General features: G+C 43.1%; 1 protein-coding gene across 1 annotated transcript in view; it reads left to right on the plus strand.

The window, feature by feature from the left end:
• Window positions 1-26083, plus strand: part of LOC144608977 (uveal autoantigen with coiled-coil domains and ankyrin repeats protein-like) — a 127323-nt gene that overhangs the window by 66831 nt on the left and 34409 nt on the right. Inside the window, exons 2-8 of the mRNA XM_078427259.1 lie at window positions 1903-2033; window positions 5618-5706; window positions 7599-7663; window positions 9654-9711; window positions 15375-15445; window positions 16699-16805; window positions 18201-18382. Of these exons, the coding sequence (XP_078283385.1) occupies window positions 1903-2033; window positions 5618-5706; window positions 7599-7663; window positions 9654-9711; window positions 15375-15445; window positions 16699-16805; window positions 18201-18382 (703 nt within the window). The remainder of the gene's footprint in view (window positions 1-1902; window positions 2034-5617; window positions 5707-7598; window positions 7664-9653; window positions 9712-15374; window positions 15446-16698; window positions 16806-18200; window positions 18383-26083) is intronic.

Consider the following 26083-nt stretch of genomic DNA (forward strand, 5'->3'; position numbering starts at 1 on the left):
GCACTGCCCATCATTGGCAATGTATGGTTAAATCCAGCCTGCTGCATGTGATCATGCAGGGTCACAACAGGTCCCTGGACTTTACATTGCTGCAAAGACAGATGGAATGAAGAGACATTGTTCTCCACTGCCAGAGCAGAAGCCTTTGTTTTCTCATTTCTTTCCCTTCCAAGTGTCTTGTGAAGCTAAAATCAAAGTGTTGGTGGAATGTAACGGTTAAGCAGCATTTGTGGAGGGAGATTGACAAATGATGTTTGGGGTTATGACCCTTCTGCATACTGACCCGTTGAGTTCCTCAAGCAGTTTGTTTTCCGCTCCAGTTTCCAACATCTGCAGTCTCTTGTGCAGCAAGGACTAATCGGAGGATGCAGCAAATTCAGAAAGGCAACTTAACAAAGTGATAAGCAAGTGAACTCATGGTGTTCCTGAGGTGAATGCTGCAAGTGTAATTAATTGGATGAAACATGAGAGAGAGGAAAAGAAGGATGGTGATGTGCAGAAAGGTTGGATGCCTGTGTGGATAATAATCATCTGATGTAAATTTAACTCATTCCTATGGACCTGTCATTCCTACACTTAGGATGTGTTCATCCCTGAGGACGCAGGGTTTGTCACTTAACCGCTCAATGCTGGGATGTTTTTGGTCCCTGAGTCATGGCCGAGTGGGCAGTTCTCTCACCTCTGTTGGAGGAGATTGTTGGTTTGAGTCCCATCTCAGAGATGCGAGTGCAGAAATCCAACCTGAAGCTTTACTGAGGCACTGAGGGAATGCGACACAGTCAGAGAACAGTGTTTCAAGTGAGTGGTTAAACTGAGACTCTTTACCCACTCAAGTTGATGCGAAAGTTCCACCTGAGGGAAGCTGGCCAGATCATGGGTTGCGAGTAATGTTGGGAGGTTGCAGTGTGAGGGAAATAAAAATGTGATGTACGATTGTGAAGGAGAGCTGCTGTATATTTCTGGTGTTCTGGGGCCAAATTCCTCTTTCAGCCAGTGTGACATTTATCTCTGTGACATTTGTGGAATCTTGCAGTGTGTAAATTGGCTGTGAACAGGGACTACATCTCAAACATCATTGAATTGTAATGTGTTTTAAGATGTTGAAAAGGGGGAAATAGCAATATCATATCATATATATACAGCCAGAAACAGGCCTTTTCGGCCCTCCAAGTCCGTGCCGCCCAGCGATCCCCGCACATTAACACTATCCTACACCCACTAGGGACAATTTTTACATTTACCCAGCCAATTAACCTACATACCTGTACGTCTTTGGAGTGTGGGAGGAAACCGAAGATCTCGGAGAAAACCCACGCAGGTCACGGGGAGAACGTACAAACTCCTTACAGTGCAGCACCCGTAGTCAGGATCAAACCTGAGTCTCCGGCGCTGCATTCGCTGTAAAGCAGCAACTCTACCGCTGCGCTACCGCAATATAATCTGTAGGAAGGAACTTCAGATGCTGGTTTACACCGAAGATAGACACCAAGTGCTGGAGTAACTCAATGGGATAGGCAGCATCTCTGGAGAGAAGGAATATAGTCTGGCTTGATTTAGTGATTCGTGCTGAATCAAACAATTTGGTGATGTGGCGAATTTTGGGGAGAACACCTTTCCTTTCTGGTTGCTTCTGAGGAGTGAGCTTTACTCCTCTCGAATGGGCTGAGGGTCGGGTGAATGATGGATGTGTCGATCAGTTAACATGTACCCACACTTTGAGAGTCTGTGTTGTCAAACATACCCATGTCAGATTCTTGCACTGATTGGACGGAACAGATGTTGCTGTACAACACGCCAGAGTCAAAAAAGAAGGCTTTCCTTACATTATTGAATTAAGATATTAATATGCTGTGCTGGCAACACTTCATCACTGGTGATAATTTTGCTTCTTTTTAACTGCAGACACCAGATTGGAGCAAATATGACGACCGTTTGCTGAAGGCAGTAGAAAAGGGAGATGTGGATAAAGTTACATCGGTGCTGGCCAAGAGAGGGGTCATGCCGACCAAGCTGGATGTGGAGGGCAGATCAGCGTAAGTGTCCTGCAACCACTGCTGCATCTGGGCACACCTTAAAGCAGCCTTTCCAGTTTCATGCCAAAGATACTCACCCAAGGATGGGTGACATTTTGGGTTGGGACCCTTCTTCAGACTTTCCAGTTTTGTGCTCCTAATGGGTCCTTTTTGTTGTTCAGGCAGTTTTTGGGGAGGATACCTTTCCTCTGGCAGCTTCTGAGGAGTGAGCTTTACCCTTTCGAATGGGCTGAATAATGGATGTGTCGATCAGTTAACGTACCCCTGGAGGGGGGGACGGGAGGGGTGGAGAGGGGTGTCCCAACAAGTGTGGGTGGGGTTGGTGGCTGGGGGGGGGGGGGGGGGGGAGGGAGAAGGGGATTGACTTGGCGACTGGGAGGGGTGGGATGCCTTCAATATACGGGATGTTGTACCATATCTATTTGGCTCCTCTTGGCCATACTGTGCCGAGATTCCCTTTCCTGTCCACTGCTGGCACCCTCTGTCACGTTCTCTCTGGCTCCTGCTCCAGGTGTCTCACTTCTTTCATGTGCCCCCACCCCACCACTCCCCACCCTCCAATCGCTTCAGGTTTCTATCTTGCCTCCTCCCATGTTTAATTATGTTAAGACTCTTGACTTTGATTTGTGTTTCTTCTGCTAAGAACACCAATGCAACATGTTTAGGGTATTATGACCTGGTTAAGGTCAGTAATTGGTCACATGGAAAATTGGAGTAGTGTTCTTGCTCAGTAAATCTGTAGTGAATTTTTTACTAAATCTGCTGCATTGCCAGACTCTTGTTTGAATTGTCTACTTTTTATGCAACATAATATCATGAAAGATTACTTTGTCTTATCGACTTAGTATCTGTTTAATTATGGTTAGAACTTATTAGTTCAGGGATAAACTGGGATGATCACTTCCAAAGCTGTGCATTCTGTTTAGTCACCATTCACCTACAGCTGGAGGAGATCAAAAGCAGTTAATTGAAAAAGAACAGTGGTGTTGTTCTCAGCGGAAAGCCATTAAGTCGGACAATAGAAATTGATTTTTATTAAAATTAATTTGTTCATGACTTCAGCCTTTGTGATCAGTGTTCTTTAGATAAAATTCAAAGTTGGTAAAATACCACTTTGCATTCAATAGCATCTTTGATGTAGTAAACCTTGAAGCCATATCGGGAGTTCTGTCAAACAAAGCCTAGCATTGAGCCACACAAGAAGATATTCAAATCGATGACCAGACAGACGGGTTTAAGGAGTACTTATCTTTGTTAGATAAACGCAGGGTATTAAACAATCAGAATATTGTCTCTGAGGAAGCTCATCATGGCTGAAACGTCTTTTTCCTCTACAGCTGTTTCGTGTTCAAGAATTTATCAAATTCTCGTTAGAATTGTTGCATTGGTTTATGTGTCTTTGAAGCAACACTTTGCAGATCAGGCAGAAAAATCCCTTTTGTCTCTGGCAATTTTGCTCATTACCATGCTCATTACCATGGATCTGCTCCCTCCGATGGCATTTCTCCCATTTCTCCTCCATCTGCATTGCTTCATTTAGCTTCACCATTTGCAACTCTTCATTTTTTTTGGTCTCACACCAGTTTTTTCATCTCTAGCCTTTGTCCAACCATCTGCCGATCAAAATCCACTTCACCTATATCAACCTATTACCCTGCCCCTCCTCTCTTCACTTTCCTTCCCCCCCCCCCCCCCCAAAATCAGTCTGAACCCTCACCTATCCATGTTCTCCAGAGATGCTGCATGACCTGCTGAGTTACTCCAGCTCTTTATGTTGTGAATTCTGTCTCTGATTAATTCTTAACATATGAAAATATTGAATTTGTATGAATCCCAACTGATGTCCTCCAATAAAGATAGGACTTGTACGTCAAGATATTTAGGCAGCTGCTCAGAGCAAACACTTTTTCCTGACAATAGGTTTACCTGATTGGTAATGTTTTGCTTCATTTTGACAAGTAGCAAATCTTGTAACTTTTTGTAAATAGATTTGTAGACAAATACAAGGCTGTTTTGCTCTGGGCATTCGTGGATTGTTGGTGAGTTTAACTATCCAGAGGAGACTATGAATGTACTATTTTCGCTTCAGTAATTAAAGATGGATGATTTATAGGAACATTTATTTTGAAAGAATGACTTGTTCCAAAGTCTTGTTCCAAAACTTAATTATGCTGTAAATGACAGTGTGTTTCTTTTGGATGCTGTCTCAGTACTTGCCTTGTGCAAGTAAGATGCAGTTGAAAGCTAATTAGTTGACCTTTACTTAGTAATGCTGAGATTATTCAACATAGCAGCTTCAGTTTGAATTCTAAAGAGTTAATTTGTTGTTGACATAGCTAGAAATATTGTTCAACTGCCATAAAATCCAACAGGAACATAATAAAAGTAAGTTTCTCCCCTCCTCCATCCACCCTAAATGCTCTATACACCCAATGTTGAATAAAGGTTCACGGGTGGTTAACCCTTATTGACTTAGCAGGCTGTCGAATCTGTCAAAAACATTCCTTCTGAATATCTCTACAGTTCAGGAACATCAACAAAAATTGAATCAAAACTTTCCTTTTAAAGTATTAAATCAATATATTTTGCTCTTTTTAAATCAGCCTACATGTTTATGCCTTGACTTAATACATCATCCTGCAGTGGTTTGAGACTAAAAGATTAAATGCCTATTTTAATCGGAGACTGACAATGTCTGGTCACTTTGTGCCAGATTGCTCTCCCATGAATTATTTCAAATAAGTATGAAATGAGCAGGTTTGCCTTTGACATTGGTATACAACTGGATGATTTCAGGTTGACAAAAAATGCTGGAGTAACTCAGTGGGACAGGGAGCATCTCTGGAGAGAGGGAATGGGTGACGTTTCGGGTTGAGACCCTTGTGCGGAGTTTCTCCAGAGATGCTGCCTGTCCTGCTGAGTTACTCCAGCATTTTGTGTCTACCTTCGATTTAAACCAGCATCTGCAGTTCCTTCCTATATTGGATGATTTGAGGTTTGTGCAGGTGCAAGTAACTTTGTGCAGTTCTTAAAAGGGAATGTAATTAATTTGTTTTCTTGGTCATGCAAATCATGCCACAGATATTTTACTTTTGTAAATAGAAATAGCAGTAAATGCTCTAAACATTTGAAAGTATGAAGTAATCCATTTTGGCAGAAAGAATGAGGAGAGACATTATGATCTAAATAGCACAGTCCTAAAACATGTGCATGGACAGGGACCAGGGTATAAATGTACATATCTCTTTGAAAATGTCAGGCAACTGACAGAAGCAGTTCATGAAGCATTCGTGCCAGAGTTTGTTTGAGGCACTTAAACACTTAAGAAATTAACGTTGTATTTTAAATTTAATTGAATTTAATATTTAGCTGTTATGGTGGGATTTGAACCTGTGCTTCTTGATCGCTCGTGCAAGTCTTCAGTGATGTGATGTTGCTGTCACCGCTGTTATTGTTGTTGGGTGTTGCTCTTCAAAAAGCACAAGCATAAGGCATCTATGTGGGAGGGGAGTTTGATTCTCAAGCAGATTATTCTGAAGCACATGAGCTTACTTAATTTTCCTTTTGATTTCCTTGTCTTCCAGTTTCCACCTTGCAGCTGCGAAAGGTGATGTCCCCTGTGTCAATGCAATGCTTTCCCATGGTGTTGACGTGACAGCAATTGATGCTGCAGGTAACTCTTCACACTGGCATCGGGATCAGAGTATCAAGTTGCTTCTCAAATTGCCACTTTAAAGATAATAGTTGTTATTTTTCTCCTGCCGTTCTCCAATAAGAATAAGTTGAGCCATTTGTCTCTTTGGTCTGTTTTGCCTTTGAATAGGATCATGACTGATAGGTCTATCCCAAAATGGTGATTCTCTTGGCACCTAAGAATCTGTTGGTCTCAGCGTGGAATATACTCAGTGACTGAAATCCCTCTGCAATTGAGAATTCCAGAGATCTGATCTCTGTCTCAAATGTCCAAACATTTGTCCTGAGACCATGACTAATTAGTTGAAATGCTCCCAGGCACAGGACCAAGAGGGATACAACAAACATGACTGTTAATTCTGCCATTGAAGGTTTCTGTATATTTCAGAGGTATCTCTCTAACTTACTCCATAAAATGTAGGACAATTGTCCTCATAGGAACAACTTTCTCAACTCTATCCAGCAAACCATACTTTTATCCTTGTAAGATGTGTGTGACCTTCCATGTGTAAGCAGTCCAGAAGTAGAAATGCTGGCTGCTCTTTATAACTACCTTTGGATTTTTTTTCCTTATGTTCCCACTTTGTTCAGTCTGCTGATAGTTACAACCACTCTGTTGCAGAATTATTCTTGTGAATCTTTAGGTTTTGCCTGCATCTAAACTTAAGGGAAAAGTAGATGCCATGATGATATTTATTTGCTCTTAGTATGTGTTGTAGCATTTATTTCCTCATCCTCCCACTTGACTTGATTAAACCTACATGGATGATTTCAAAACTCAGTTCATACTAGATTGCTTTGGTGGGCAAGGAATCGTGTATTGGCCAGACCAGATTAGGAAGGCATATTTTCTTGAAGATTAGTGAACCAGATTTTATTAATATTTCAATCCAATGATTTTCATGGTCTTTTTTTTTTTACTAACTAGAGATTTTTGTTGAAATTACCTGATTTTTAAAAATTATCCAGCTGCCATGGTGAGTTTTCAAACCAGCCTCGGGATACCTGTCCAACAATCAAAATATTCTTACTTTTCCACTATTGCTTTTACTCTTTCACGTATCTAAGCTGCAGATGTCGCTCCTTCCATCAAGCCTCTTCAGTGCCATTTTATTTAGATCTCATAACAAATTAAATAACCTAATAACATCTTCATTATGACCATCAACAGTACAGAGAACTTGCATCTGATTTTTCTGAGTCCATATGTAGTTATACTTGGAGCCCTGAATCCCAGTGCTAGCTTCTCAGTGATTGATGGGAAGAAAGCGTGCAAGTATGTTGAATAGGGAATGGGGGTAGGATTAAATAAGTTCACACTTCTTCCTACTCCTTTTCGCACATGTAAAGACGTTAAGTAATGGATGAAATTCTTTGTATTTCTTCTGTTTTTTTGTTTATTTTGTTTTTTGATTGATGTCTTTTAACATGTACGAAATAAAATGATAGAAAGAAAGAAAGAAAGAATATTGGTTCCAGGATTGATGTGAAGTTTGCTAGTCCCTGAGGGAGATGCTAATGTGGGAAAGAGTGGTAGAGAATCACATCAATGTGACTTTTGTTACAGCACTATGAAGAGCCAAGCAACTGGAGTAACCTACAGAACTTGAGTTACACCACTTTTGGGTGATCTGGGCACAACAGACTGACTAGGGGCTTCTGTAGCTTTCAAAGATTCTATTTTGGCTTATCAACTGTTGCCCACATGTCTCGCAGTGGATGTCTGAAGGAACATCCTTCAAGACCAGTATAAGAAAAATTCTATTGGTATTCTCAAGGGCAGTGCAGTTGCTTAAAGAACTCACTGAGAAAGAACCCGCCCCGAGTCCAAGGTTCATTAATTACTGATTTTATTTTCTCTTTATCTTACAGGACGAAGTGTGTTGCATCTCGCTGCGAGAAATGGGCAGTCCCTGTGTTTGCAGCGGTTACTTCAGGTAGCTGCGATTGCCTCTTGGCATTATGGATGCATTAAGATGAAGATCAAGTGTATCTGTCAGTGAAGAAATTGTCCTTAACTTTGCAATAGAGAATTCCCACGGGTAAAGCTGAAGCTTCTACAGCTTCTGAATTCAGTGTGCTGGTGTCAAGTATGTGCCTGAAATACACTCATTCAAGTACCTAATTTCCTGCTGTTCCATTTTAAAAACTGAGCAAACACTAATAAAGATCAGAGAGATTTTTTAATTCCCCTTCTACTTCCAGGAGATTCCATGATGGGTAGAAGGCGGGTAGATGGTTACATGGGGTGGGCTTGCTTTGACAGATGTATGTTTGTGTTCAATATTTACAGTGGAGGAACAAGTTAGTCACAAAACGCTGGAGTAACTCAGCGGGTCAGAGGCATCTCTGGAGAAAAGGAATAGGTGTCATTCGGGTCAAGACCCTTCTTCAGACTGTGACTCAGAGGAAAGGGAAACAAGAGATATAGGCGGTGATATAGAGAAATATAGAATAAATGAATGAAAGATATACCAAAAAGTAACGATGATAAGAGTGACAGGCCATTGTTAGCTGTGGCCTAGGTGAGAACGAGTACAGACATACCTTCGTACAGGAACAGGTAATTGCCCAATCAATTTGTGCCAATCTCTATTCCACACAATGATTTTGTCACCTCGTTTCCTCTTTGACTTGTTGATGAATCATTCTGTTCCTATCTCCTTGGTGTGTTTATCCAGCTCATCCGTTTGCTTCTCCCCAACCTCTCCTAGTGCCAGAGTTCTCTGTTCCCACCACCAAGATATTTCCTCTTGAATATCTTGATGGATGGTTAGGAAGGAAAGCTGGTGAGATTAGATGCGGACAGAGCGTAGAGGCTGTAGTGGAGCATAAACACACTGCGTCATGTCAAGATGTTTGTCCCGTATATTTCGGGCATGCTTTCATTAATTCTAAAGGAATACTAATTGTGTTGGTCAATGTATGTGCAAAAAATCTTGCACTGGGAACAATGGACAGTAAATTTATTTGATCGTGTAATCCACAGATTTTGAAATTATGCCACACGAGTCTTTGTTTGATTGGGGAAAGGAAGTGGGGAGATGGGTGGATAGATAGCTTTTCACTGTTCAATAAACTAAACTGAACTGCTCTGCAGGAATTCGGGCAATTCTGCCTCACAGTGGGGCGGGGTAGAAGGGAGGGGGAGTACCTTTGCTGTGCAGATATAACAAACATGTGGAGATTTAAAATTGTGAAATTAATGAACTTTAAATGTAATAAAATATGTTGTACTGCAGATATTAATGTTTCAAAGTCACTCCATAGAAGATGAGAGGAAACCACTCAGCCTATCAAATTCATACCATCTTCCAGCAGAGCAATCTCATCAGTCCCATTTCCCCCTCCTTGCTTCCTGCAGCCTTGCATCTTGTTCTCTCTCATGCTCTTTGATGCTTTTGCCATTTAATGACAATAAGGGGTAATTAATCAACATGTCTCCATATGTGGATAAAATTTGACACACCCAAAGGAAACTCAAGCTATCACATGGAGAGCATGCAAAGGCCACACTGACGGAACCAGAGGTCAGGATAGAACCTGGGTCCCTGGAGCATATGGAAGTTATGCTATCTGTTGCTGATGGCTGTGTGGAGTTCGTATGCTGTCTGTATTATAGGTTTCCTCTGAGTGCATCAATTTCCTTTTGAGTCTCAAAGACACGTTGTGAATTTTATTTGCACAGTAGTTCAGAATTTCTGATATTCCTTGACAGCTTGTCTAGACTCGCAGTAACTATCCCATATTGAAAAGACAGAGTAGTCGTCTAACTGTTGCAAAGAAATTTGCGAAAGTCTATTTCTGCTGCAAGGAGTGATCTTCATTTTATAGGAAAGCAAGTTTTTCCTGCAACTTTGAATGATTTCAGTATGGCGGGATGATGTTTTGTTCCCCTGTATTAAATCGATGTCTTTTGTTTTGCAGCAAGATTGTCCTGTTGACACTATAGACCACCAGGGCAGATCTGCCCTTCATGCTGCAGGTCTGTATGCGATTGGTTAAATCAGCTGGGGTTTTTTTTGCAGGCACAGAATAAATTTTACTGGGGTTCTGGTGCTTTATATGTTCAGAGAGGAAGTTTATTTTCACTGGAAATGTTGGTGTACAGTTGAGAACTGTCAAAATATTCAGTTGCTTGTATATAATTAAAAATTCAAAGGAAACTGCAGATACCAGATATTAAAACGAAATACTGGAAGCACTTGGCCAAATCTGTATCATTAGAAATGGTTAACCTTTTGTACCACAACCCTGATGTGATAAAACAATTTACTTTTAAGTTTCAAGAAGGGGTACAAATAGGAAGGACAAAATAAATATCTCTAGGGTGAGAATGATTTGCTGTGAGGAAATGTTATTCAACAGTTCAACAGAGCTTTATTTGTCATTCGGTACCAAGGTACCGAACGAAATTACATAGCAGTCATACACAAAAAAGAACACAAGACACATGACCCCAACACAAACGTCCATCACAGTGACTCCAAACACCCCCTCACTGTGATGGAGGCAACAAAACTTCCACTCTCTTCCCCCCATGCCCACGGACAGACAGCTCGTCCCCGACCGACCCACACAGTCCCCGCAAGGGGATGCAAGTCCCCGCGGCCGAGCTGCACCGGGCGCTGAAACATCCCGCGGCCGAGCCGGGCGACGGAAGGCCCCGCGGCCGAGCCGTGCGCAGCTAAGTCCCGCGGCCGAGCCGCGCCGTGCGATGCTAGGCCCCGCGGCCGAGCCGCACCGGGCACCGCTAAGTCCAGTGGCCGAGCCGCACCAGCGATGTTAGGCCCCGCGGCCGAGCCGCGCCGGGCGATGTTAAGTCCAGCGGCCGAGCCGCACTGGGCGATGGAAGGTCCCGCGGCCAAGCCGCACCGGGCGATGTTAAGTCCAGCGGCCGAGCCGCACCAGCGATGAAAAGTCCCGTGGCCGAGCCGCGCCGGGCGATGTTAGGCCCCGCGGCCGAGCCGCACGGGCGATGTAAAGTCCCGCGGCCGAGCCGCGCCGGGCGATGTTGCGCCCCGCGGCCGAGCCGCACCGGGCACTGTTAAGTCCAGCGGCCGAGCCGCACCGGACGATGTTAAGTCCAGCGGCCGAGCCGCGCCGGGCGATGTTAAGTCCAGCGGCCGAGCCGCACTGGGCGATGGAAGGTCCCGCGGCCAAGCCGCACCGGGCGATGTTAAGTCCAGCGGCCGAGCCGCACCAGCGATGTTAGGCCCCGCGGCCGAGCCGCACCGGGCGATGTTAAGTCCAGCGGCCGAGCCGCACCAGCGATGAAAAGTCCCGCGGCCGAGCCGCGCCGGGCGATGTTAGGCCCCGCGGCCGAGCCGCACCGGCGATGTAAAGTCCCGCGGCCGAGCCGCGCCGGGCGATGTTGCGCCCCGCGGCCGAGCCGCACCGGGCACTGTTAAGTCCAGCGGCCGAGCCGCACCGGACGATGTTAAGTCCAGCGGCCAAGCCGCACCGGACGATGTTAAGTCCAGTGGCCGAGCCGCACGATGGAAGGCCCCGCGGCCGAGCCACACCCCGCGCCGTGAGGAAGAGACCTAAAAGAGAAAGGTTCCCCCCACCCACACCACCACACCCCACACATACACAACCAAAAAAAAGCAAAAAACCATCCCAACACCGACACACAACAAAAAAAAAGGAAAAAAGACGAACAGACTGCTAGCGAGCCGCAGCCGTTAGGCGCCGCCACTTCCGCCAATTCACAAAGTCATTTGCTTGACAGACTTGTGAGGACCGTTGGAGTGAACAAAGGGGTATGTGAAAGATTTGAAATGCAGATCAGAACCCTCAGAGATCTGAAAGCAAAATGAGAAGGCTGGAAATACTCAGTGTGTTGGACAATGAGTGTGGAGAAAGTTAAAAAAATTAGTTAATATTACAGACTGATAATCTTGCAACAGAACTCTCCACTGAAAGGAGATGGAGAATTAAAAGTGAAGCTCCAAATCCCACTCCTCCCCAGCCCTATCTACCAGTTATCTTCTGCACTGTGCCACATTGAGCTTTATTGTAGAATCGATATCAAATTTTGCAATTTCAGGTTCTGCAGAAAGGTTATCCCCTAGTAGCACGTTTACTCTCTAGACAGTGTCTGATCTGCTTGGCATGTAAGTATCCTCATTATAGTGAAGAAAGGTCTAATATAAACTACCCCTTGCATAAAAGTGTAGTTTGTAATTATCTTCAGCGGTTTAATAGTACTGTTAATTAGCTTGGTTTGACAGTTCCTTCATTAATGAGGTCATGTACTGACAAGCTACATTTTAGTTCCCCAAAAGCTTAGTGCTATGAAACCGATAAAGATCCAATTAATTAAGCAAACTTTATTCATGAAAATGAGATGGGTTAGCTCCAACTGAAATACAAACTCTTGTTTAACATATTAGAGCTTTTAATAGATGCAGATCGTTATCAAAACATCTTCTAAGGCAAATTGAAAAATAATTTTAATAATGTCGTTCACAGTTCCAGACCAGTTTTTCATCCAATAGAGAACATTTTGAAGTGTTGCAGTGAAGGAAGTATAACAACCAATTTTTTGTGTATCAAACTGCCAAAGAAAGCACAACTGCAAGGAGAATATTTAAGCCGAGGGTAAAATAATTAAAATTAAACGGATATTTTAAAATGATAAATGATACCAGGTTGGCCTGGGATGAATTAATGTTGAAGTTGGTTCCATTCTTGCTCTTGTTCCTTGTTCTGAGTTTAAGGTCCGCAGACCGTCTTCAAGTCTATCACACTTCCACACTGTCATGTTTGAGTTATTTCAGTCTGGGATATGATAAGCTTGCAGCTGCTTATCTTGTTCTGGAAAGTTACTGTAGCATTTCAGGCAAAGCCATCTGTCTGTCATTCAACCACCACTCATTTGGAATTGTTAACACTCTCTCCTGCTCAAATCTCCTCTCATAACTTTTCTCTCGTCCAAAAGCAAAGTTGTGATCGAATTGTGTTATTAATTGGGAAGTTTGAGGGAAGTGTTAGTGCATCACGTTGTAAACCCTGCAGATTACAGAATACCTTGTGACCCAGCCTGTCCATGCAACGCTCAAAGCTCCGACCCAGACGTTTGCTGGGGTGCACAGCCTGAGCCTGAGGGTTTATTATTTTCATCCCAACCTAAACTAAGTTGGAGGCATCCGCAGAAAAGCAGAAGCAAATCTTGTTTGGCAAGGTGTACCTTGCTGTTGATTAAGGAAGGCCAGTGCATATGTTGATACTAAGCAAATCATTGATAAGCAGGGAGCCGGCCACACACCCCAACCGAAACCCAAGTGTTCCACTGACGACTCCAAGATGACATGCTTAATTGGATCGCATTGGACAAGCATCAACTGGTTATGCTGCACCTTTCTGCTCCTTTACTGCCTTCCTCAGCATTATATCTTTCCCTTTGTATTAATTTAGCTTCAAGTCAGAGGTTCATAGTCCTGCAGGATGGGAACAAGCCATGCCGACCAAGCTGCCTATCTGAACTAATCTCATTTGGATTTTTTCCTCAATCTATCCTATCATGTAACCCATTAATCCAATTTGCCCCATCAGCCCTTATGGGAATGAGTTACATGTTCTCTCTGCCCTGGAGATAGAATGTTTCTCAATATCCTATTGGATTTTTTTAGCAACTGAGATTTTTAATCCTTTGTAAATCACATCATCTTCTTCAAGGCTTCTATCAGGTAATTTAAAGGAATCCCAGACAGTTAAGTTGTTATGAAAAAGCCTAGAAGGATATAAATCTGTGACCAACTGAAATTGTTATGGTGGTTTACTATCATGTAAGTAGGTAATTCCAAATTATCTTTGTTAATGAGCCAGAGACTCCATTATTGATTAATGAGGGAAAGTTGTAGGGTAGCTTGTTTGTGCTGTCACAGTATTTTCCACTGATGTTTGCAATTAGAATTAGCTTGTTTTCTGTCACACTGAAGTGAAGGACTTGACCCTTGGGATACAAGTTTTAATGCTTTGCACGAGACTGTGTTTATTTTAGAAGGTTACATTTTATAGCTTTAAACTAGCGGGCCATGGACATTGTAAACAAGGTCAAAATATATTCTTGATTGCTTGCTTGAATGAGGAGCTTGCTTGGCCTTGTCTTGGACGTGGTGAGGGTTGGAGGTGCAGGGGCAGGTGTTGCAGCTCCTGTGGTCTATTTTGCTCCAGATTCCAGCATCTGCAGTCTTTTGTGTCTCCTGCTTATTATTGTTACCTTTGTGACCTGGATGTTGGTTGACTTGTGTGCTAGTTGTTTGTGGTCTGGAGAGCATTATGCAAGGAGTGCTTCCCATCTTCCTGCACCCTTAAAGTTGAAATAACGACAGCTGGTCAATTTTAAAGTTTTTCTTATTTCAAGCATTCTCCTCCATGGTGCAGACAATCAGCTCTGCTTTTTGACTTGTCGCTCCTCTCTTGCTTTTTGATATCTTGACCATTATCTACGATTTCTCAGTTGATAAAATGTTATGCCTTTTGCTTTTACTAAAGATTATTTATCACTAGATTTGAAAACTACAACTGGAAAATGCCTTGGATGCTACGAAACGTATAAGCTCTTTCTTATCCCGCTTTGAATCTTGACAATCTGCTCATCATCTTTCCCCAAAACATTAGGAAGTGACTGCTGCAAGATAAAGTCATGACCTGCTAACTCATTGGTCGTTAGCTAAGGGAATATTCGATTAGGAAAGGATGAACTGATTGAGTCATGAATGTGAGAAATGGGGAGAGCAGGAGGGGGCTATTTGGCCTCTTGAGCCTACTCTACTGTTTCATGAGATCACGGCAAATCTACCTTGACTTTCATTTCCACCTGTTTCTTGATTCCTTTGTGAAAGGATTAAAGTGAAAATTAGAGTGGATGTCTAATCTTAAATTGGTATTTGTGGAGGTCTGAGTACCAAACTGCTGCATAAAGTAGTGCAGCAAATTTATGGCACAGAAATAGACCCCCCCCTTGTCAACTGCTGCAAATCAGCCATGCACTCCCCTTCGTCTTGCCTGCCATCTTCATTCTATCTAATTCCATTGTACTTATCTTGTTCTCCCACACATCTGTGCTTTGGGAGTAGCATTGTTGCTCATCAGTAGGTCATGGGTGCAGAAACCATTCTAGAGTGCAAATGTCATGGCAGAATACTGCTGACTGAGTGCCACTTTGTCTCGCCCCACCTTTTGAACGAGACGTGAAATTATTGTCTGGTCCGCCCTCTTAGGTAGGCAGTAAAAAAAAATCCTAGGTCATTATTCTGAGGAAGAGAACGTGTTTGAGATCATCTCCCCGGTGATCATGCTAATAATTATTCAACAAGGCACTGGCAAGTAATTAGCTGCACAAAATGTCGATCGCACTTCCATTGTACTTTATTGGCTTTTAGATGTTTCAGGGGGATTTGAATTCTTGAGTGGTGTATATAAATGCATTTCTTTCTCTCTACCTGTTTTATTACCGAAGAAGCCAGTTAAATACTGAAACAATGCTTATACATTCTTGGTGGTATATTGGGGCAGTTTGCAGTCTGATTCAGTCCATCAAATGAAACAAGTCATGTTTATGCTGTCAGAATTCCAACAGATTAACCAGTCTGTTGTTCAGCGCTTTGATTTCAATTGTACTTATTCCTTATGTTTCAGCGGTTGCTGGTTGTGCATCATGTGTGAAACTACTCTTGGACCATGGAGCCATTGTGAATGTCAAGGATAGGGTAAGTGCGATGTATGTCTGAGATGAGATATTCCTGAACGCAAGATATATGGCAGGGAAATGTATTTGTGTATCTGTATGCAGCTGCTGAGATCATTGTAAAAACCCATCTGAATCATGAATATCATTCAGGGAAATGAAATAGTCATGTACCCTCGGCCCAACTTTCCCATGCCGACTGACATCCCCATCTATGCTAGTCCCACCAGCCCGTGTCTGGCCCATATCCCTCTTAACCTTTCTTATCCATATAACTGTCCAAATGTTTTTTAATGTTGTTAGAGTACTTGCCTCAACTGCCTCCTCTGGCAGCACGTTCCATATACCCACAACCATCTGAGTGAATAAAATTGTCCCTCAGGTTCCTGCCCTTAAAAGTCTGAAATCTTAAAATAAAATTAAGCCACCTATCCAAATTTAAAAACCATTGTGGTAAAAACTGATTTGGCATTGTTCAATAAGTTCAGATGACTTGGAAATAATATTGAGCCTCTAGATGGTAGTGGAACCTCAATCCAGTTTTACACATTATGGAACAGCATCAATGTTCAGGCCTTTTAAAAAGTACAGAAAAGGCATCAATTTTTTAATTAATTCAAGGAATGTGGGCTTTGCAGGCTGAGCAAGCATTTAATTGCATGCCCTTAAGGTGGTGGTGAGCTGCCTTCTTAAACCACTAGTGCTTGATGTGGGTACACCGACAATGCTGTTAGGGAGAGTGTTCCATGGTTTTGACCCAGGCCGATGAAGGAACAGAGCTGCGTTTCCAAGTCATAATGGTGTGTGTACTATAACTTGGACGGCGCCTTTCAGGTGGTCGTGTTCCCATACTTTTGCCGCTCTTTAGCTGGTCGAGATCATGGATTTGGAAGGTGTTGTCTAAGGACTTGGAACAGTGCAGCAGAGGAGTGGGCCCTTCAGCCCACAATGTTTGTGCCAAGCAAGATGTCAAATTAAACTGACATCATTTGCCTGTACATGATCCATATCCCTCTATTCTCTGCACTTCCATGTGCCTATCTGAAAGACTCTAAAATGCCAATATTGTATTTGCCTCCACCACCCCCTCTCAATGTGGCGGCCTCCTGTGATGGTACAGATTGTTGCTACTGTACGTCGGTGATGGAGTGCGTGAAGGGTTGTGGAATGGGTGCCTATCAAACAGGCTGCTATATCAAATACCCTTGACAAGGAGAATGTTAATTATGTGGACAGAGTGGAGAATGTCTCACTGCCTTTGTTTGCTGTGCTCAGGATGGAGGAACCCCCCTTTTGCTGGCCGCCCACTCATGCCATCCAGTGGCCTGTCGACTTTTACTGGATCGTGGAGCAGACATCAACTCCAGAGATAAAGAAAACAGGTAGTTTGGACAAAAAAAAAATTTGAAGTTTGAACAAAGTCCGTCCAGGTTAAAACTATTTTGATTGAGGAAACGGCAATTCATCTTAGAGTTATGAGCAATCAAGTAATTCCAGTAATTTAACCTCATTGGTAGACGGCGTGAACTTGTGTTAATAAGGCAAGCTTTATTTCCAAGCAGAAGATAGGCACAAAACGCTGGAGTAATTCAGTGGGTCAGGTAGGATCTCTGAAGAAAAGGAATAGGTGATGTTTCGGATTACAGCCCTTCTTCAGACTGGGAGACTATTTCTAAGCAACCTACTTCCCACTATTAGTGAGGTTGCATGCTATTCACAGAACAGAATCCGGCCAATCTGCCTTTAGTTGCTCTTCGGTATGCACGAGACAGAAACATAGCAACATAAAAAATAGATACAGGAGGAGGCCATTCGGCCCTTCAAGCCAGCACCGACCGCCATTCATTATGATCATGGCTGATCGTCCACAATCAATAACCCGTGCCTGCCTTCTCCCCATATCCCTTAATTCCACTAGCCGCTAGAGTTCTATCTAACTCTCTTAAATCCATCCAGTGATTTGGCTTCCACTGCCCTCTGTGGCAGAGAATTCCGCAAATTCACAATTCTGGGTGAAAAAGTTTTTTCTCACCTCAGTTTTAAATGGCCTCCCCTGGTTCTGGACTCGCCCAACACAGGGAACATTTTTCCTGCTTCTAGCTTGTCCAGTTCTTTTATAATTTTATATGTTTCTATAAGATCCCCTCTTATCCTTCTTAACTCCAGTGAATACAAGCCTAGTGTTTTCAATCTTTCCTCATATGACAGTCCTGCCATTCCAGGGATCAATCTCGTGAACCTACGCTCCACTGCCTCAATTACAAGGATGTCCTTCCTCAAATTAGGGGACCAAAACTCTGCGCACGCACGCCGCACGCACGCATACACACGCACACGTGCACACACACACGCTTGGGGAATATGATACTGAAGGTGACTACTAATACTGGTCATCTTGTTGGCAGAGCAGGTATGCAGGGCTGATTGGTCTACTCTTGCATTTCTGTGGATGTGCCACATCCATTTCGTCCATCACTAATTTGGAGCTAGACACAAAGTGCTGGAGTAACTCAGCGGGTCAGGCAGCATGTCGGGAGAGAAGGAATGGGTGACGTTTCGAGTCGACACCCTTCAGTCTGAAGAAAGGTCTCGACACGAAACGCCACCCATTTCATTTCTCCTGAGATGCTGCCTGACCCGCTGAGTTACTCCAGCATTTTGTGTCTACCTTCGATTTAAACCAGCATCTGCAGTTATTTCCCTACTAATTTGGAGCCCTCTGCAAGTGAGACCCTGTACTTTGCTTTCAACATCTAATATGGGACTTTTATTTTAAGGACTGCGTTGATGCTGGGTTGCAAGTCTGGTTGCAAAGATGCAGTAGATGTTCTGTTAAAACACAGAGCTGATGTAACTATGGTGGATCAGCATGGTCACCAGTGCTTGCACTATGCACAGCTCTCCAAAAACCCAGACTTGTTGACTTTGATCAGAACTACAGTGGAGAAGGCCGTTAAAGGTAAGATGATTGATGCATACAAAGATATCTGACCATTTAATTTATTTTGCTTCGCATTGTCCTCATTTCTGGGTTGTACTTTGTCTGAATCAGAGGATTATAGATTCAGGGATTAGGCACCTTTAGTGCACTGTCGAGAGAATGCTGTGCCGTTAGAGAGGCTGTCCTTCAATTGAGGCACACGGTTAGGAATTTAAGATTCCAAGTGTCCTGGAGCCAAACGTTTACTGCTTGCATCTCAAAATGTTTCAGTCTGCTCTATCACTTAGCTGAATTGGGATCTTTCCATGCACGGTTTGCTAGCTACATGGTGTGGCTCAGCGCCTGGGTTTGCTGCTGACCTTAGGTGCTCTCTGTGTGGAAACTGCACCTTCTCCTTGTGACTGAGTGGGTTTACTCCACTTGTTCCGGTTTCCTCTCGCATCCCATGGGTTTATAGGTTAATTGGCCTTTGCAAATTGCTCCTAGTTTGTTGGAAATGGGTGGGAAAGTGGGATAACTTAAGAGTTAGTGTGAAAGGGTGATCAACGGACTTGATGGGCTGAAAGGCCTTTTTCCATGCTGTATCTTTCAATTCATTTCAATTGAATTAATTTCCTCGCATTGCACCAATAGCTAAACTTTGCTGCCACTTTGGGATCTCTTGAGGCTGTGAAACACACTAGGAATGGGGTTTAATGGAACTGGGGACAGATCAGAACAGAATTCCAAATTACTGGCAATAACTTGGGTGTTGTTTTATAACAAGAGTGGAATATTTCTTAAAGGATTTCAGACTGATGCTTTTATATGTTCATTTTGAAATTTAAACATATTAGAAATGAAGAGTTTTGATAAGAGTTAAAAACTGCAAAAAAATTCATTGAGAAGGAAACTCCAGTGTAGCCAGTAAATTGGGGCTGAGTTGCAGTGTTATTACGGGGAGCTGAGAGCCCAGGAGTAAAGGGCCGGTGATGAGCTCTGGTAGGTGTTGTGCACAGTATGACATTGGTGCTGCATGGAGGCTTCTTAGAAGTTGACCATGAGATATTTAAGGAGACTGGTCGACAGCAAAAGGCTGAAAGGCATAAGAAGTATGTGTGGATGGAGTGAAATAAAGTGGGAGGAGGCTGGAGTGGAGTATAAACATCCTCCACAGCCCTCTTGGATTGAATAACTTGCTTCGCTTGGCTCGTTCCAAGAATAGACCGTCACACCATTGGACTTGTCTGGCCTGCATCACCAAGGTCCATGCTGTGCCAAACATCTGACGCAATCACCCATTTACACGTTCGGCCGGGAAACTACACACGGGAGGGGATGGGCTACTGGTTTGCACATACACTTGTGACTTTCAGCTCATTTGTATTCCATGCATTATCTTTGTTGCGGTCCTGATTTTGTCATTTGAGTGTCTGGAGCCAGTATAAAGCACAGTGTGTGAAATGACTTGATAAATACAGCTTTGAAACGTTAGTTTTTTTACTGGCCAATTTGGAGAGATTCTTGGAGTAACTGTGCTTTAGATAGACTGAATCACAATTTCCATCTGCCTAATATATCTGAGCAAGAATAAGATGCCACAAAGGGTGTTTGAATGAATATGTGTGCGTGTCTGAATAACGTAGCCTTGTTGTAATTCTGAAGTGTGTTGGACATGGATGAGGCACAAGATTGCTGCAGCGAAGATAAATTGCCTGTGAATCATGTTAAGCATGAAACTATTATTCACATACTTCAAAGGGCGCAAGGGTAATCTGCTGCCTGAAAGGACAGGGTCATAGATTCAGCGATACTTGTTGATAAGGAATTGGATGTGTACTTGAAAAAGATTGCAACGCTCTGGTGAAAGAATAGTGGAATGTTGTTAATGGAATAGCTCCTTCAATGTACCAGCAGAAGCTGGTGAAGTATATTGTAATTGTCCACAAAAAGCAGTTAATTGTGATGAGGTAGGTAATGTCATGAGATGATCAACAAAGCATTTTCCTGCATCAGTTGAAAGGGCGATACGTGTGAATATGAGGAAGGTAGACACCAAGTGCTGGAGTGTCTCAGCGGGCCAGGCAGCATCTCTGGAGAAAAAGGGAGGGTGATGTTTCGGGCCGGGACTCTTCTTCAGACTAAAAGTAGAGGGGAAGGAACTGGAAGTAAGAAAAGGCCAGAACAAAGCAGGACTGGCAACAGATGATCATGGAAGGGTGGAGCCCATAATGGTCCATTGTTGGCTGGTGAAGAGGTGATGAAGAAGGGATACAAGATTGCGAACAGTGGAACTAGTAGGGCATCGATATTGTACCGCTGGGGTAGCGGGGTGGGAAGGAATGCGAGTGACTTGAAACCAGATAAATCAATGTTTATACCGCTGGATTGTAAGCTGCCCAAGCGAAATATGAGGTGCTGTTCCTCCAATTTGCGTATGGCCTCACTCTGACAGTGGAGGTGGCCCAGGGCAGAAGGGTCTATATGGGAATGGGAGTTAAAATGTTTGGCAGCTGGGAAATCGTATAGACCAAGGCAAACCAAAATAAGTGTTCACCAAAACAATCACGGTCTGCAATTGGTCTCGCCGATATATCGGAGCCCACACTGAGAACAACGGATACAGTAGATTAAGTTGGAGGAGGTGCAGGTGAACCTCTGCCTCACCTGAAAGGACTATTGGGGACCCTGGATGGAGTTGAGGGAGGAGGTATAAGCACAGGTGTTGCATCTCCTGCTGTTGCTGGGGAAAGTTCCTGTGAATATGAGTATGGTGTAAACCATTGCAGTTTGGGTAACCTGCTTTTGAATTTAGATATCTTAATTGTGGCAAATGAGAATGGAAGAAAGGTCCCGACCTGGAGCGTTGTCTGTCAGTTTCCCTCCATTGATGTAGCCCGAACCGTTGCGTTCCTCCACCAATTAGTTTTTTTTTGCTCAACTTGTAATAGATGTTTGAGGGCAAGGAATTGAATGAAATACTCAAACTAACTCTGTTAAATCTGTCTCTGGAGTTTAACACGCAACTCTACAGTGCCATCTCCTGATTGCAGAGTGGATTACCCCAGCAGTGTTGCAGAATTAAACTGTATGGACAGCTGCGATGCGTGTACGTGTGTGTGTGATTTAAACGTCAGACATCAGATTTATGAGCAATTAGTTGAAAACCTGAGTTAATTACCCTGTAGGTAATGTGAAAGATTATCGGGATTGTTCATAGGTGCTAATTATAGTGTTTATGTATTATTGGCTGCCATCATAATTTGGGATGTAGTGCAGTCAATGATTTTCAAAATGTATTTGAACAACGTCCATACCTCAACGCATCCTGCACCTTCTCAACTAATGAAGAACATTATGCACTCGTATTTCTTTATAGCATGAAAGGATGCCATTCAGCCCATTCCTCTACTTATTTCCCTGTGATCTATTGTCACTCTCATGGAAAAATAGGTGCAGGAGTAGGCCATTCAGCCCGTCGAGCCAGCACTCTCATGCCCATTAGCTTCTGTGATTCTCCACTTTGGGGTACTTTACAGTAACCAATTAACCTACTACCCGGCCCGTCCTTTAGTCTTTCCAGCCTATGGTACATAGAATATATAATATTGATACAATATCGATGCGGAACCTAATACCAAGGTAAACTAATCTCATTTGCCTACATGATCCATACCTCTCCATTCCATTTGCCTACCTGAAAGCCTCTTAAACGCTGCTGTTGTATCTGCCTCCACCACCACCCCTGGCAGTGCCTTCTAGGCACCCTGCACACTCTATGTAAACAAAACAAAAAAGCCCCAAACATCTCCTTGACATTTCCACCCAAGGAATAGGTTCTAACTCTTATCAATGGCTCTCATTAGTTTAAATACTTCTATCAGGCCTCCTTAACCTCTGGCATTCTTGGAAAAACGATCCAAGTTTGTCCAACCCTTCCTTGTAATCCAGACAGTATTCTGGTTATCCTCTTCTGCGCCCTCTCCAGTCTTCACTACCTTCCTTCCTGTAACCAGAGTGACCAGAACAGCGTGAAGTACTCCAAATGCAGCCTAACCAAAGTCTTATAGGGCTACATCATGGCTTCCTGACTCTTGTACTCAATGCTCCGACCAATTAAGGTGTGCATACCATGCACCTTCTTTACCACACTGTCTATTTGTGTTGCCATTATCAGGGAGCTAAGGTCCTAGACTACAAGATCCCTCTGTACATTAAAGTTATTAAGGGTCTTCCCATCAACTGTATGCCTTCCCCTTACATTCAACCTCCTGAAGTGCAGCACCTCACACTTGCTTGAATTTAATTCCATCTGCCATTTCTCCGTTCGTTACTGTGGTTGATCTGTATCCCACTGTATGCTTGGCAGCCTTCTTGACTCTCTACAACACCAGCAAACTTGGTGTCATTTGAAAATTTACTAACTAACCCATCTACATTCACATCCAAATCACTTGTATACATCTCAAACAACAGCAGTCCCAGCATAGATCTCTACAAACTCCAGGGATTTCGGGTAACAGACTTTCAGCCAGAATAATGTTCTTCCACCACAACCCTTCTGTGAGTAAGCAAGTTCTGAATCCATACGACTAAGTCACTGTAAATCCCGTGAATCTTAATCTTCCGGATCCGCCTATCATGTGGGACTTTATCAAATACCTTACTAAAATTCATGTAGGAAACAACTGTCGCCTTGCCGTCATTGCGCATTTTCATCAACTTCTCAAGGCATAGAATTCCCGGGATTATCTCTGCTTCCTTTCTTAAACAAAGGAACAACATTTGATACTCAACAGTTTTCTGGCTAGGGAAGTTGATAGGAACTCCAAGACCCTTATAATCTCCTCTCTTGCTTCTCTTAATAACTTTTTTTATTCTGTTGCTTATTTCCTTCAATACCCCATTGTTCTAGACTTCTGGTTCTCTGGGATTTCTGGCAGGATTATTTTGTCTCCATGAACATAGACAAAGTGTTTGTTTAACGTCTCTGCTATTTCTTAATTGCCCATTACATTCTCCCAGTAAGAGATCAACATTTTCTCCTTGCTTCACTTTTCCTTTTGGCCTTCCTATAGAAGCTTGTTTTTATGATTCTCGTTAATTTGTTCTTAAATTTTATCTTGTCTGTCTTTAAAAATGTCTTGGTTCTAAATTCTTCCATTCATTGAGTCAACAGCATTTGTGGAAACTTTATAAGCCTGTTCCTTGACTTTTATATTGTCGTAAACTTCCCAAATTGGCCACTTTTTTTCCCATTTACTGGAAAATGAATGTTTTTCATTCATCCTTCACTTACTTCCAAGATGGTCTCCAGCTGTCTGCTGCCTTTCTGCCCTTATGTTATCACCCCTGTAAGATTTTAAATTGATTTATTATTGTTTGTTATTCTAATAATTGTTATTGCTTTAAATCATAGAAACATAGAAAATAAGTGGTGGAGGCCATTGGCCCTTCGAGCCAGCACCGCCATTATGATCATGGCTGGTCATCCACAATCAGTAACCCGTGCCTGCCTTCTCCCCATACCCCTTGATTCTGCTAACCCCTAGAGCTCTATCTAACTTTCTTTTAAATTCATCCAGTGAATTGGCCTCCACTGCCTTCTGTGGCAGAGAATTCCACAAATTCACAACTCTCTGGGTGAAAACGTTTTTTCTCACCTGAGTTTTAAATGTCCCCTCCCCCCCCCTTTATTCTTAGACTGTGCTCCCTGGTTCTGGACTCCCCCAACATTGGGCACATTTTTCCTGCATCCAGCTTGTCCAGTCCTTTTATAATTTTATATGTTTCTATAAGATCCCCTTTCATCCTTCTAAATTCCAGTGAATACAAGCCCAGTTTTTCCAATCTTTCCTCATATGACAGTCCCGCCATCCAGGGGATTAACCTTGTGAACCTACACATCACCACCTCAATAACAAGGATGTCCTTCCTCAAATTAAAGACCAAAACTGCACACAATACTCCAGATGTGGTCTCACCAGGGCCCTATTCAACTGCAGAAGGACCTCTTTACTCCTCTACTCAAATCCTCTCGTTATGAAGGCCAACATGCCATTAGCTTTCTTCACTGCCTGCTGTACCTGTGCGTTTACTTTCAGTAACTGGTGTACAAGGACATCCAGGTCTCGTTGCACTTCCCTTTTACCTAATATAACTCAATTGAGATAATAATCTGCCTCCTTGTTTTTGCTGCAAATGTGGATAACCCCAAATTTATCTACATTATACTGCATCTGCCCACTCACTCAACCTGTCCAAGTCACCCTGCAACCTCCTAGCATCCTCTTTGCAGTTCATACTGCCACCCAGTTTTGTGTCATCTGCAAATTTGCAAGTGGTACTTTTAATTCCATCATCCAAATCATTCATATATATTGTAAATAGTTGCGGCCCCAGCACCGAGCCTTGTGGCACTCCACTCGCCACTGCCTGCCATTCTGAAAAGGACCCGTTTATTCCTATTCTTTGCTTCCTGTCTGCCAACCAATTCTCTATCCATGTGAGATGTTTAGTTTTTATTTCATTGCAAAAGTGGCTGAGTTTCTTTCCCTCTCCTGTGTGCTTCAATACTTTATGGCCATTTGTAAATTGTTTAATTCATTGGGTTTGGAATGACAAACGTTGTGCTTCGCTTAATCACAATTCTTCAATTTAAAATACAATCGATAGCGAAAGTGCAAGATGTGGGGATCCTAAAATGGGAAGTAGCATTTCCAAAGTATCTATTATCATCTCTGGACATGCCAGAGTTGTTTACAGCCACTTTGAAGTGCATTTATGAAATTGTATTGTAGCTGGCTGGCTAGCAATTTGGTTACAGCAGGCTCCCACAGCCAGCGTGTGATAATGGCTGCTTTAAGGATATTGACTCCGATATAAAGGTTAACTAGAATTCTGGGTATTCCTGCAAACTATTCTTCAAATATGAAATGAAATCAATGCGGAAAATCAATAGGTCAGGGGAAGTGGTAGAGGCGGGAACAAATGCTGCATATGAAAAACATTTGGACAGGTACACAAACAGGACAGAGTTTAGAGATACAGCCTGGAAACAGGCCCTTTGGCTCAGATTCCACACTGACCATCGGTCACCTGTTCACACTAGTTCTATTTTATCCCACTTTCACATCCGCTCCTTACATGCTAGGGGCAATTTGCAGAGGCCAATCAATCTACAAACCTGCACACCTTTGGGATGGGGGAGGAAACCGGAGCACCCGGAGGAAACCCATGCGGTCACAGGGAGAATGTGCAAACTTCACCCAAACAGCACAGAGGTCAGGATCGAGCCAAGATCTCTGGCACTGTGAGGAAGCCTGTCTACCAGCTGTGCCACTGTGCCGCCTCTAAAGATTTGGACAATGTGGCCCAGGCAAAGGCAAGTGGGACTGGCTCAATTACACAACTTGATCAGCATGGACGGGTTGGGCCGATGGGCATGTTGCTCTGCTGCACAGCTCTGTGGCCCTGAGGTCAGACACAATCTGGGGCTTTTCTTTTATGTGCTCCCTGTTATTGGCTTTTCACTTTGTGAATGTTTGTCAATGTGAAAGGTTAGTTTCTTGTTTCAACACTTTTGTTCTAGTTAGAATTTTCACATTATGAACAATTTTCACATTATGAACAGGACTTTGAATTATTGGTTTTTCAGACTGCGATACAACTCCACGAATATTGTATGTAGAAGTTGTCTTTCTGCATGTTGAATTGTTCCCATTTGCGACAACCAAACGT

This window comes from Rhinoraja longicauda, chromosome 33 (genome assembly GCF_053455715.1).
Source record: "Rhinoraja longicauda isolate Sanriku21f chromosome 33, sRhiLon1.1, whole genome shotgun sequence".
NCBI lineage: Eukaryota > Metazoa > Chordata > Chondrichthyes > Rajiformes > Arhynchobatidae > Rhinoraja > Rhinoraja longicauda.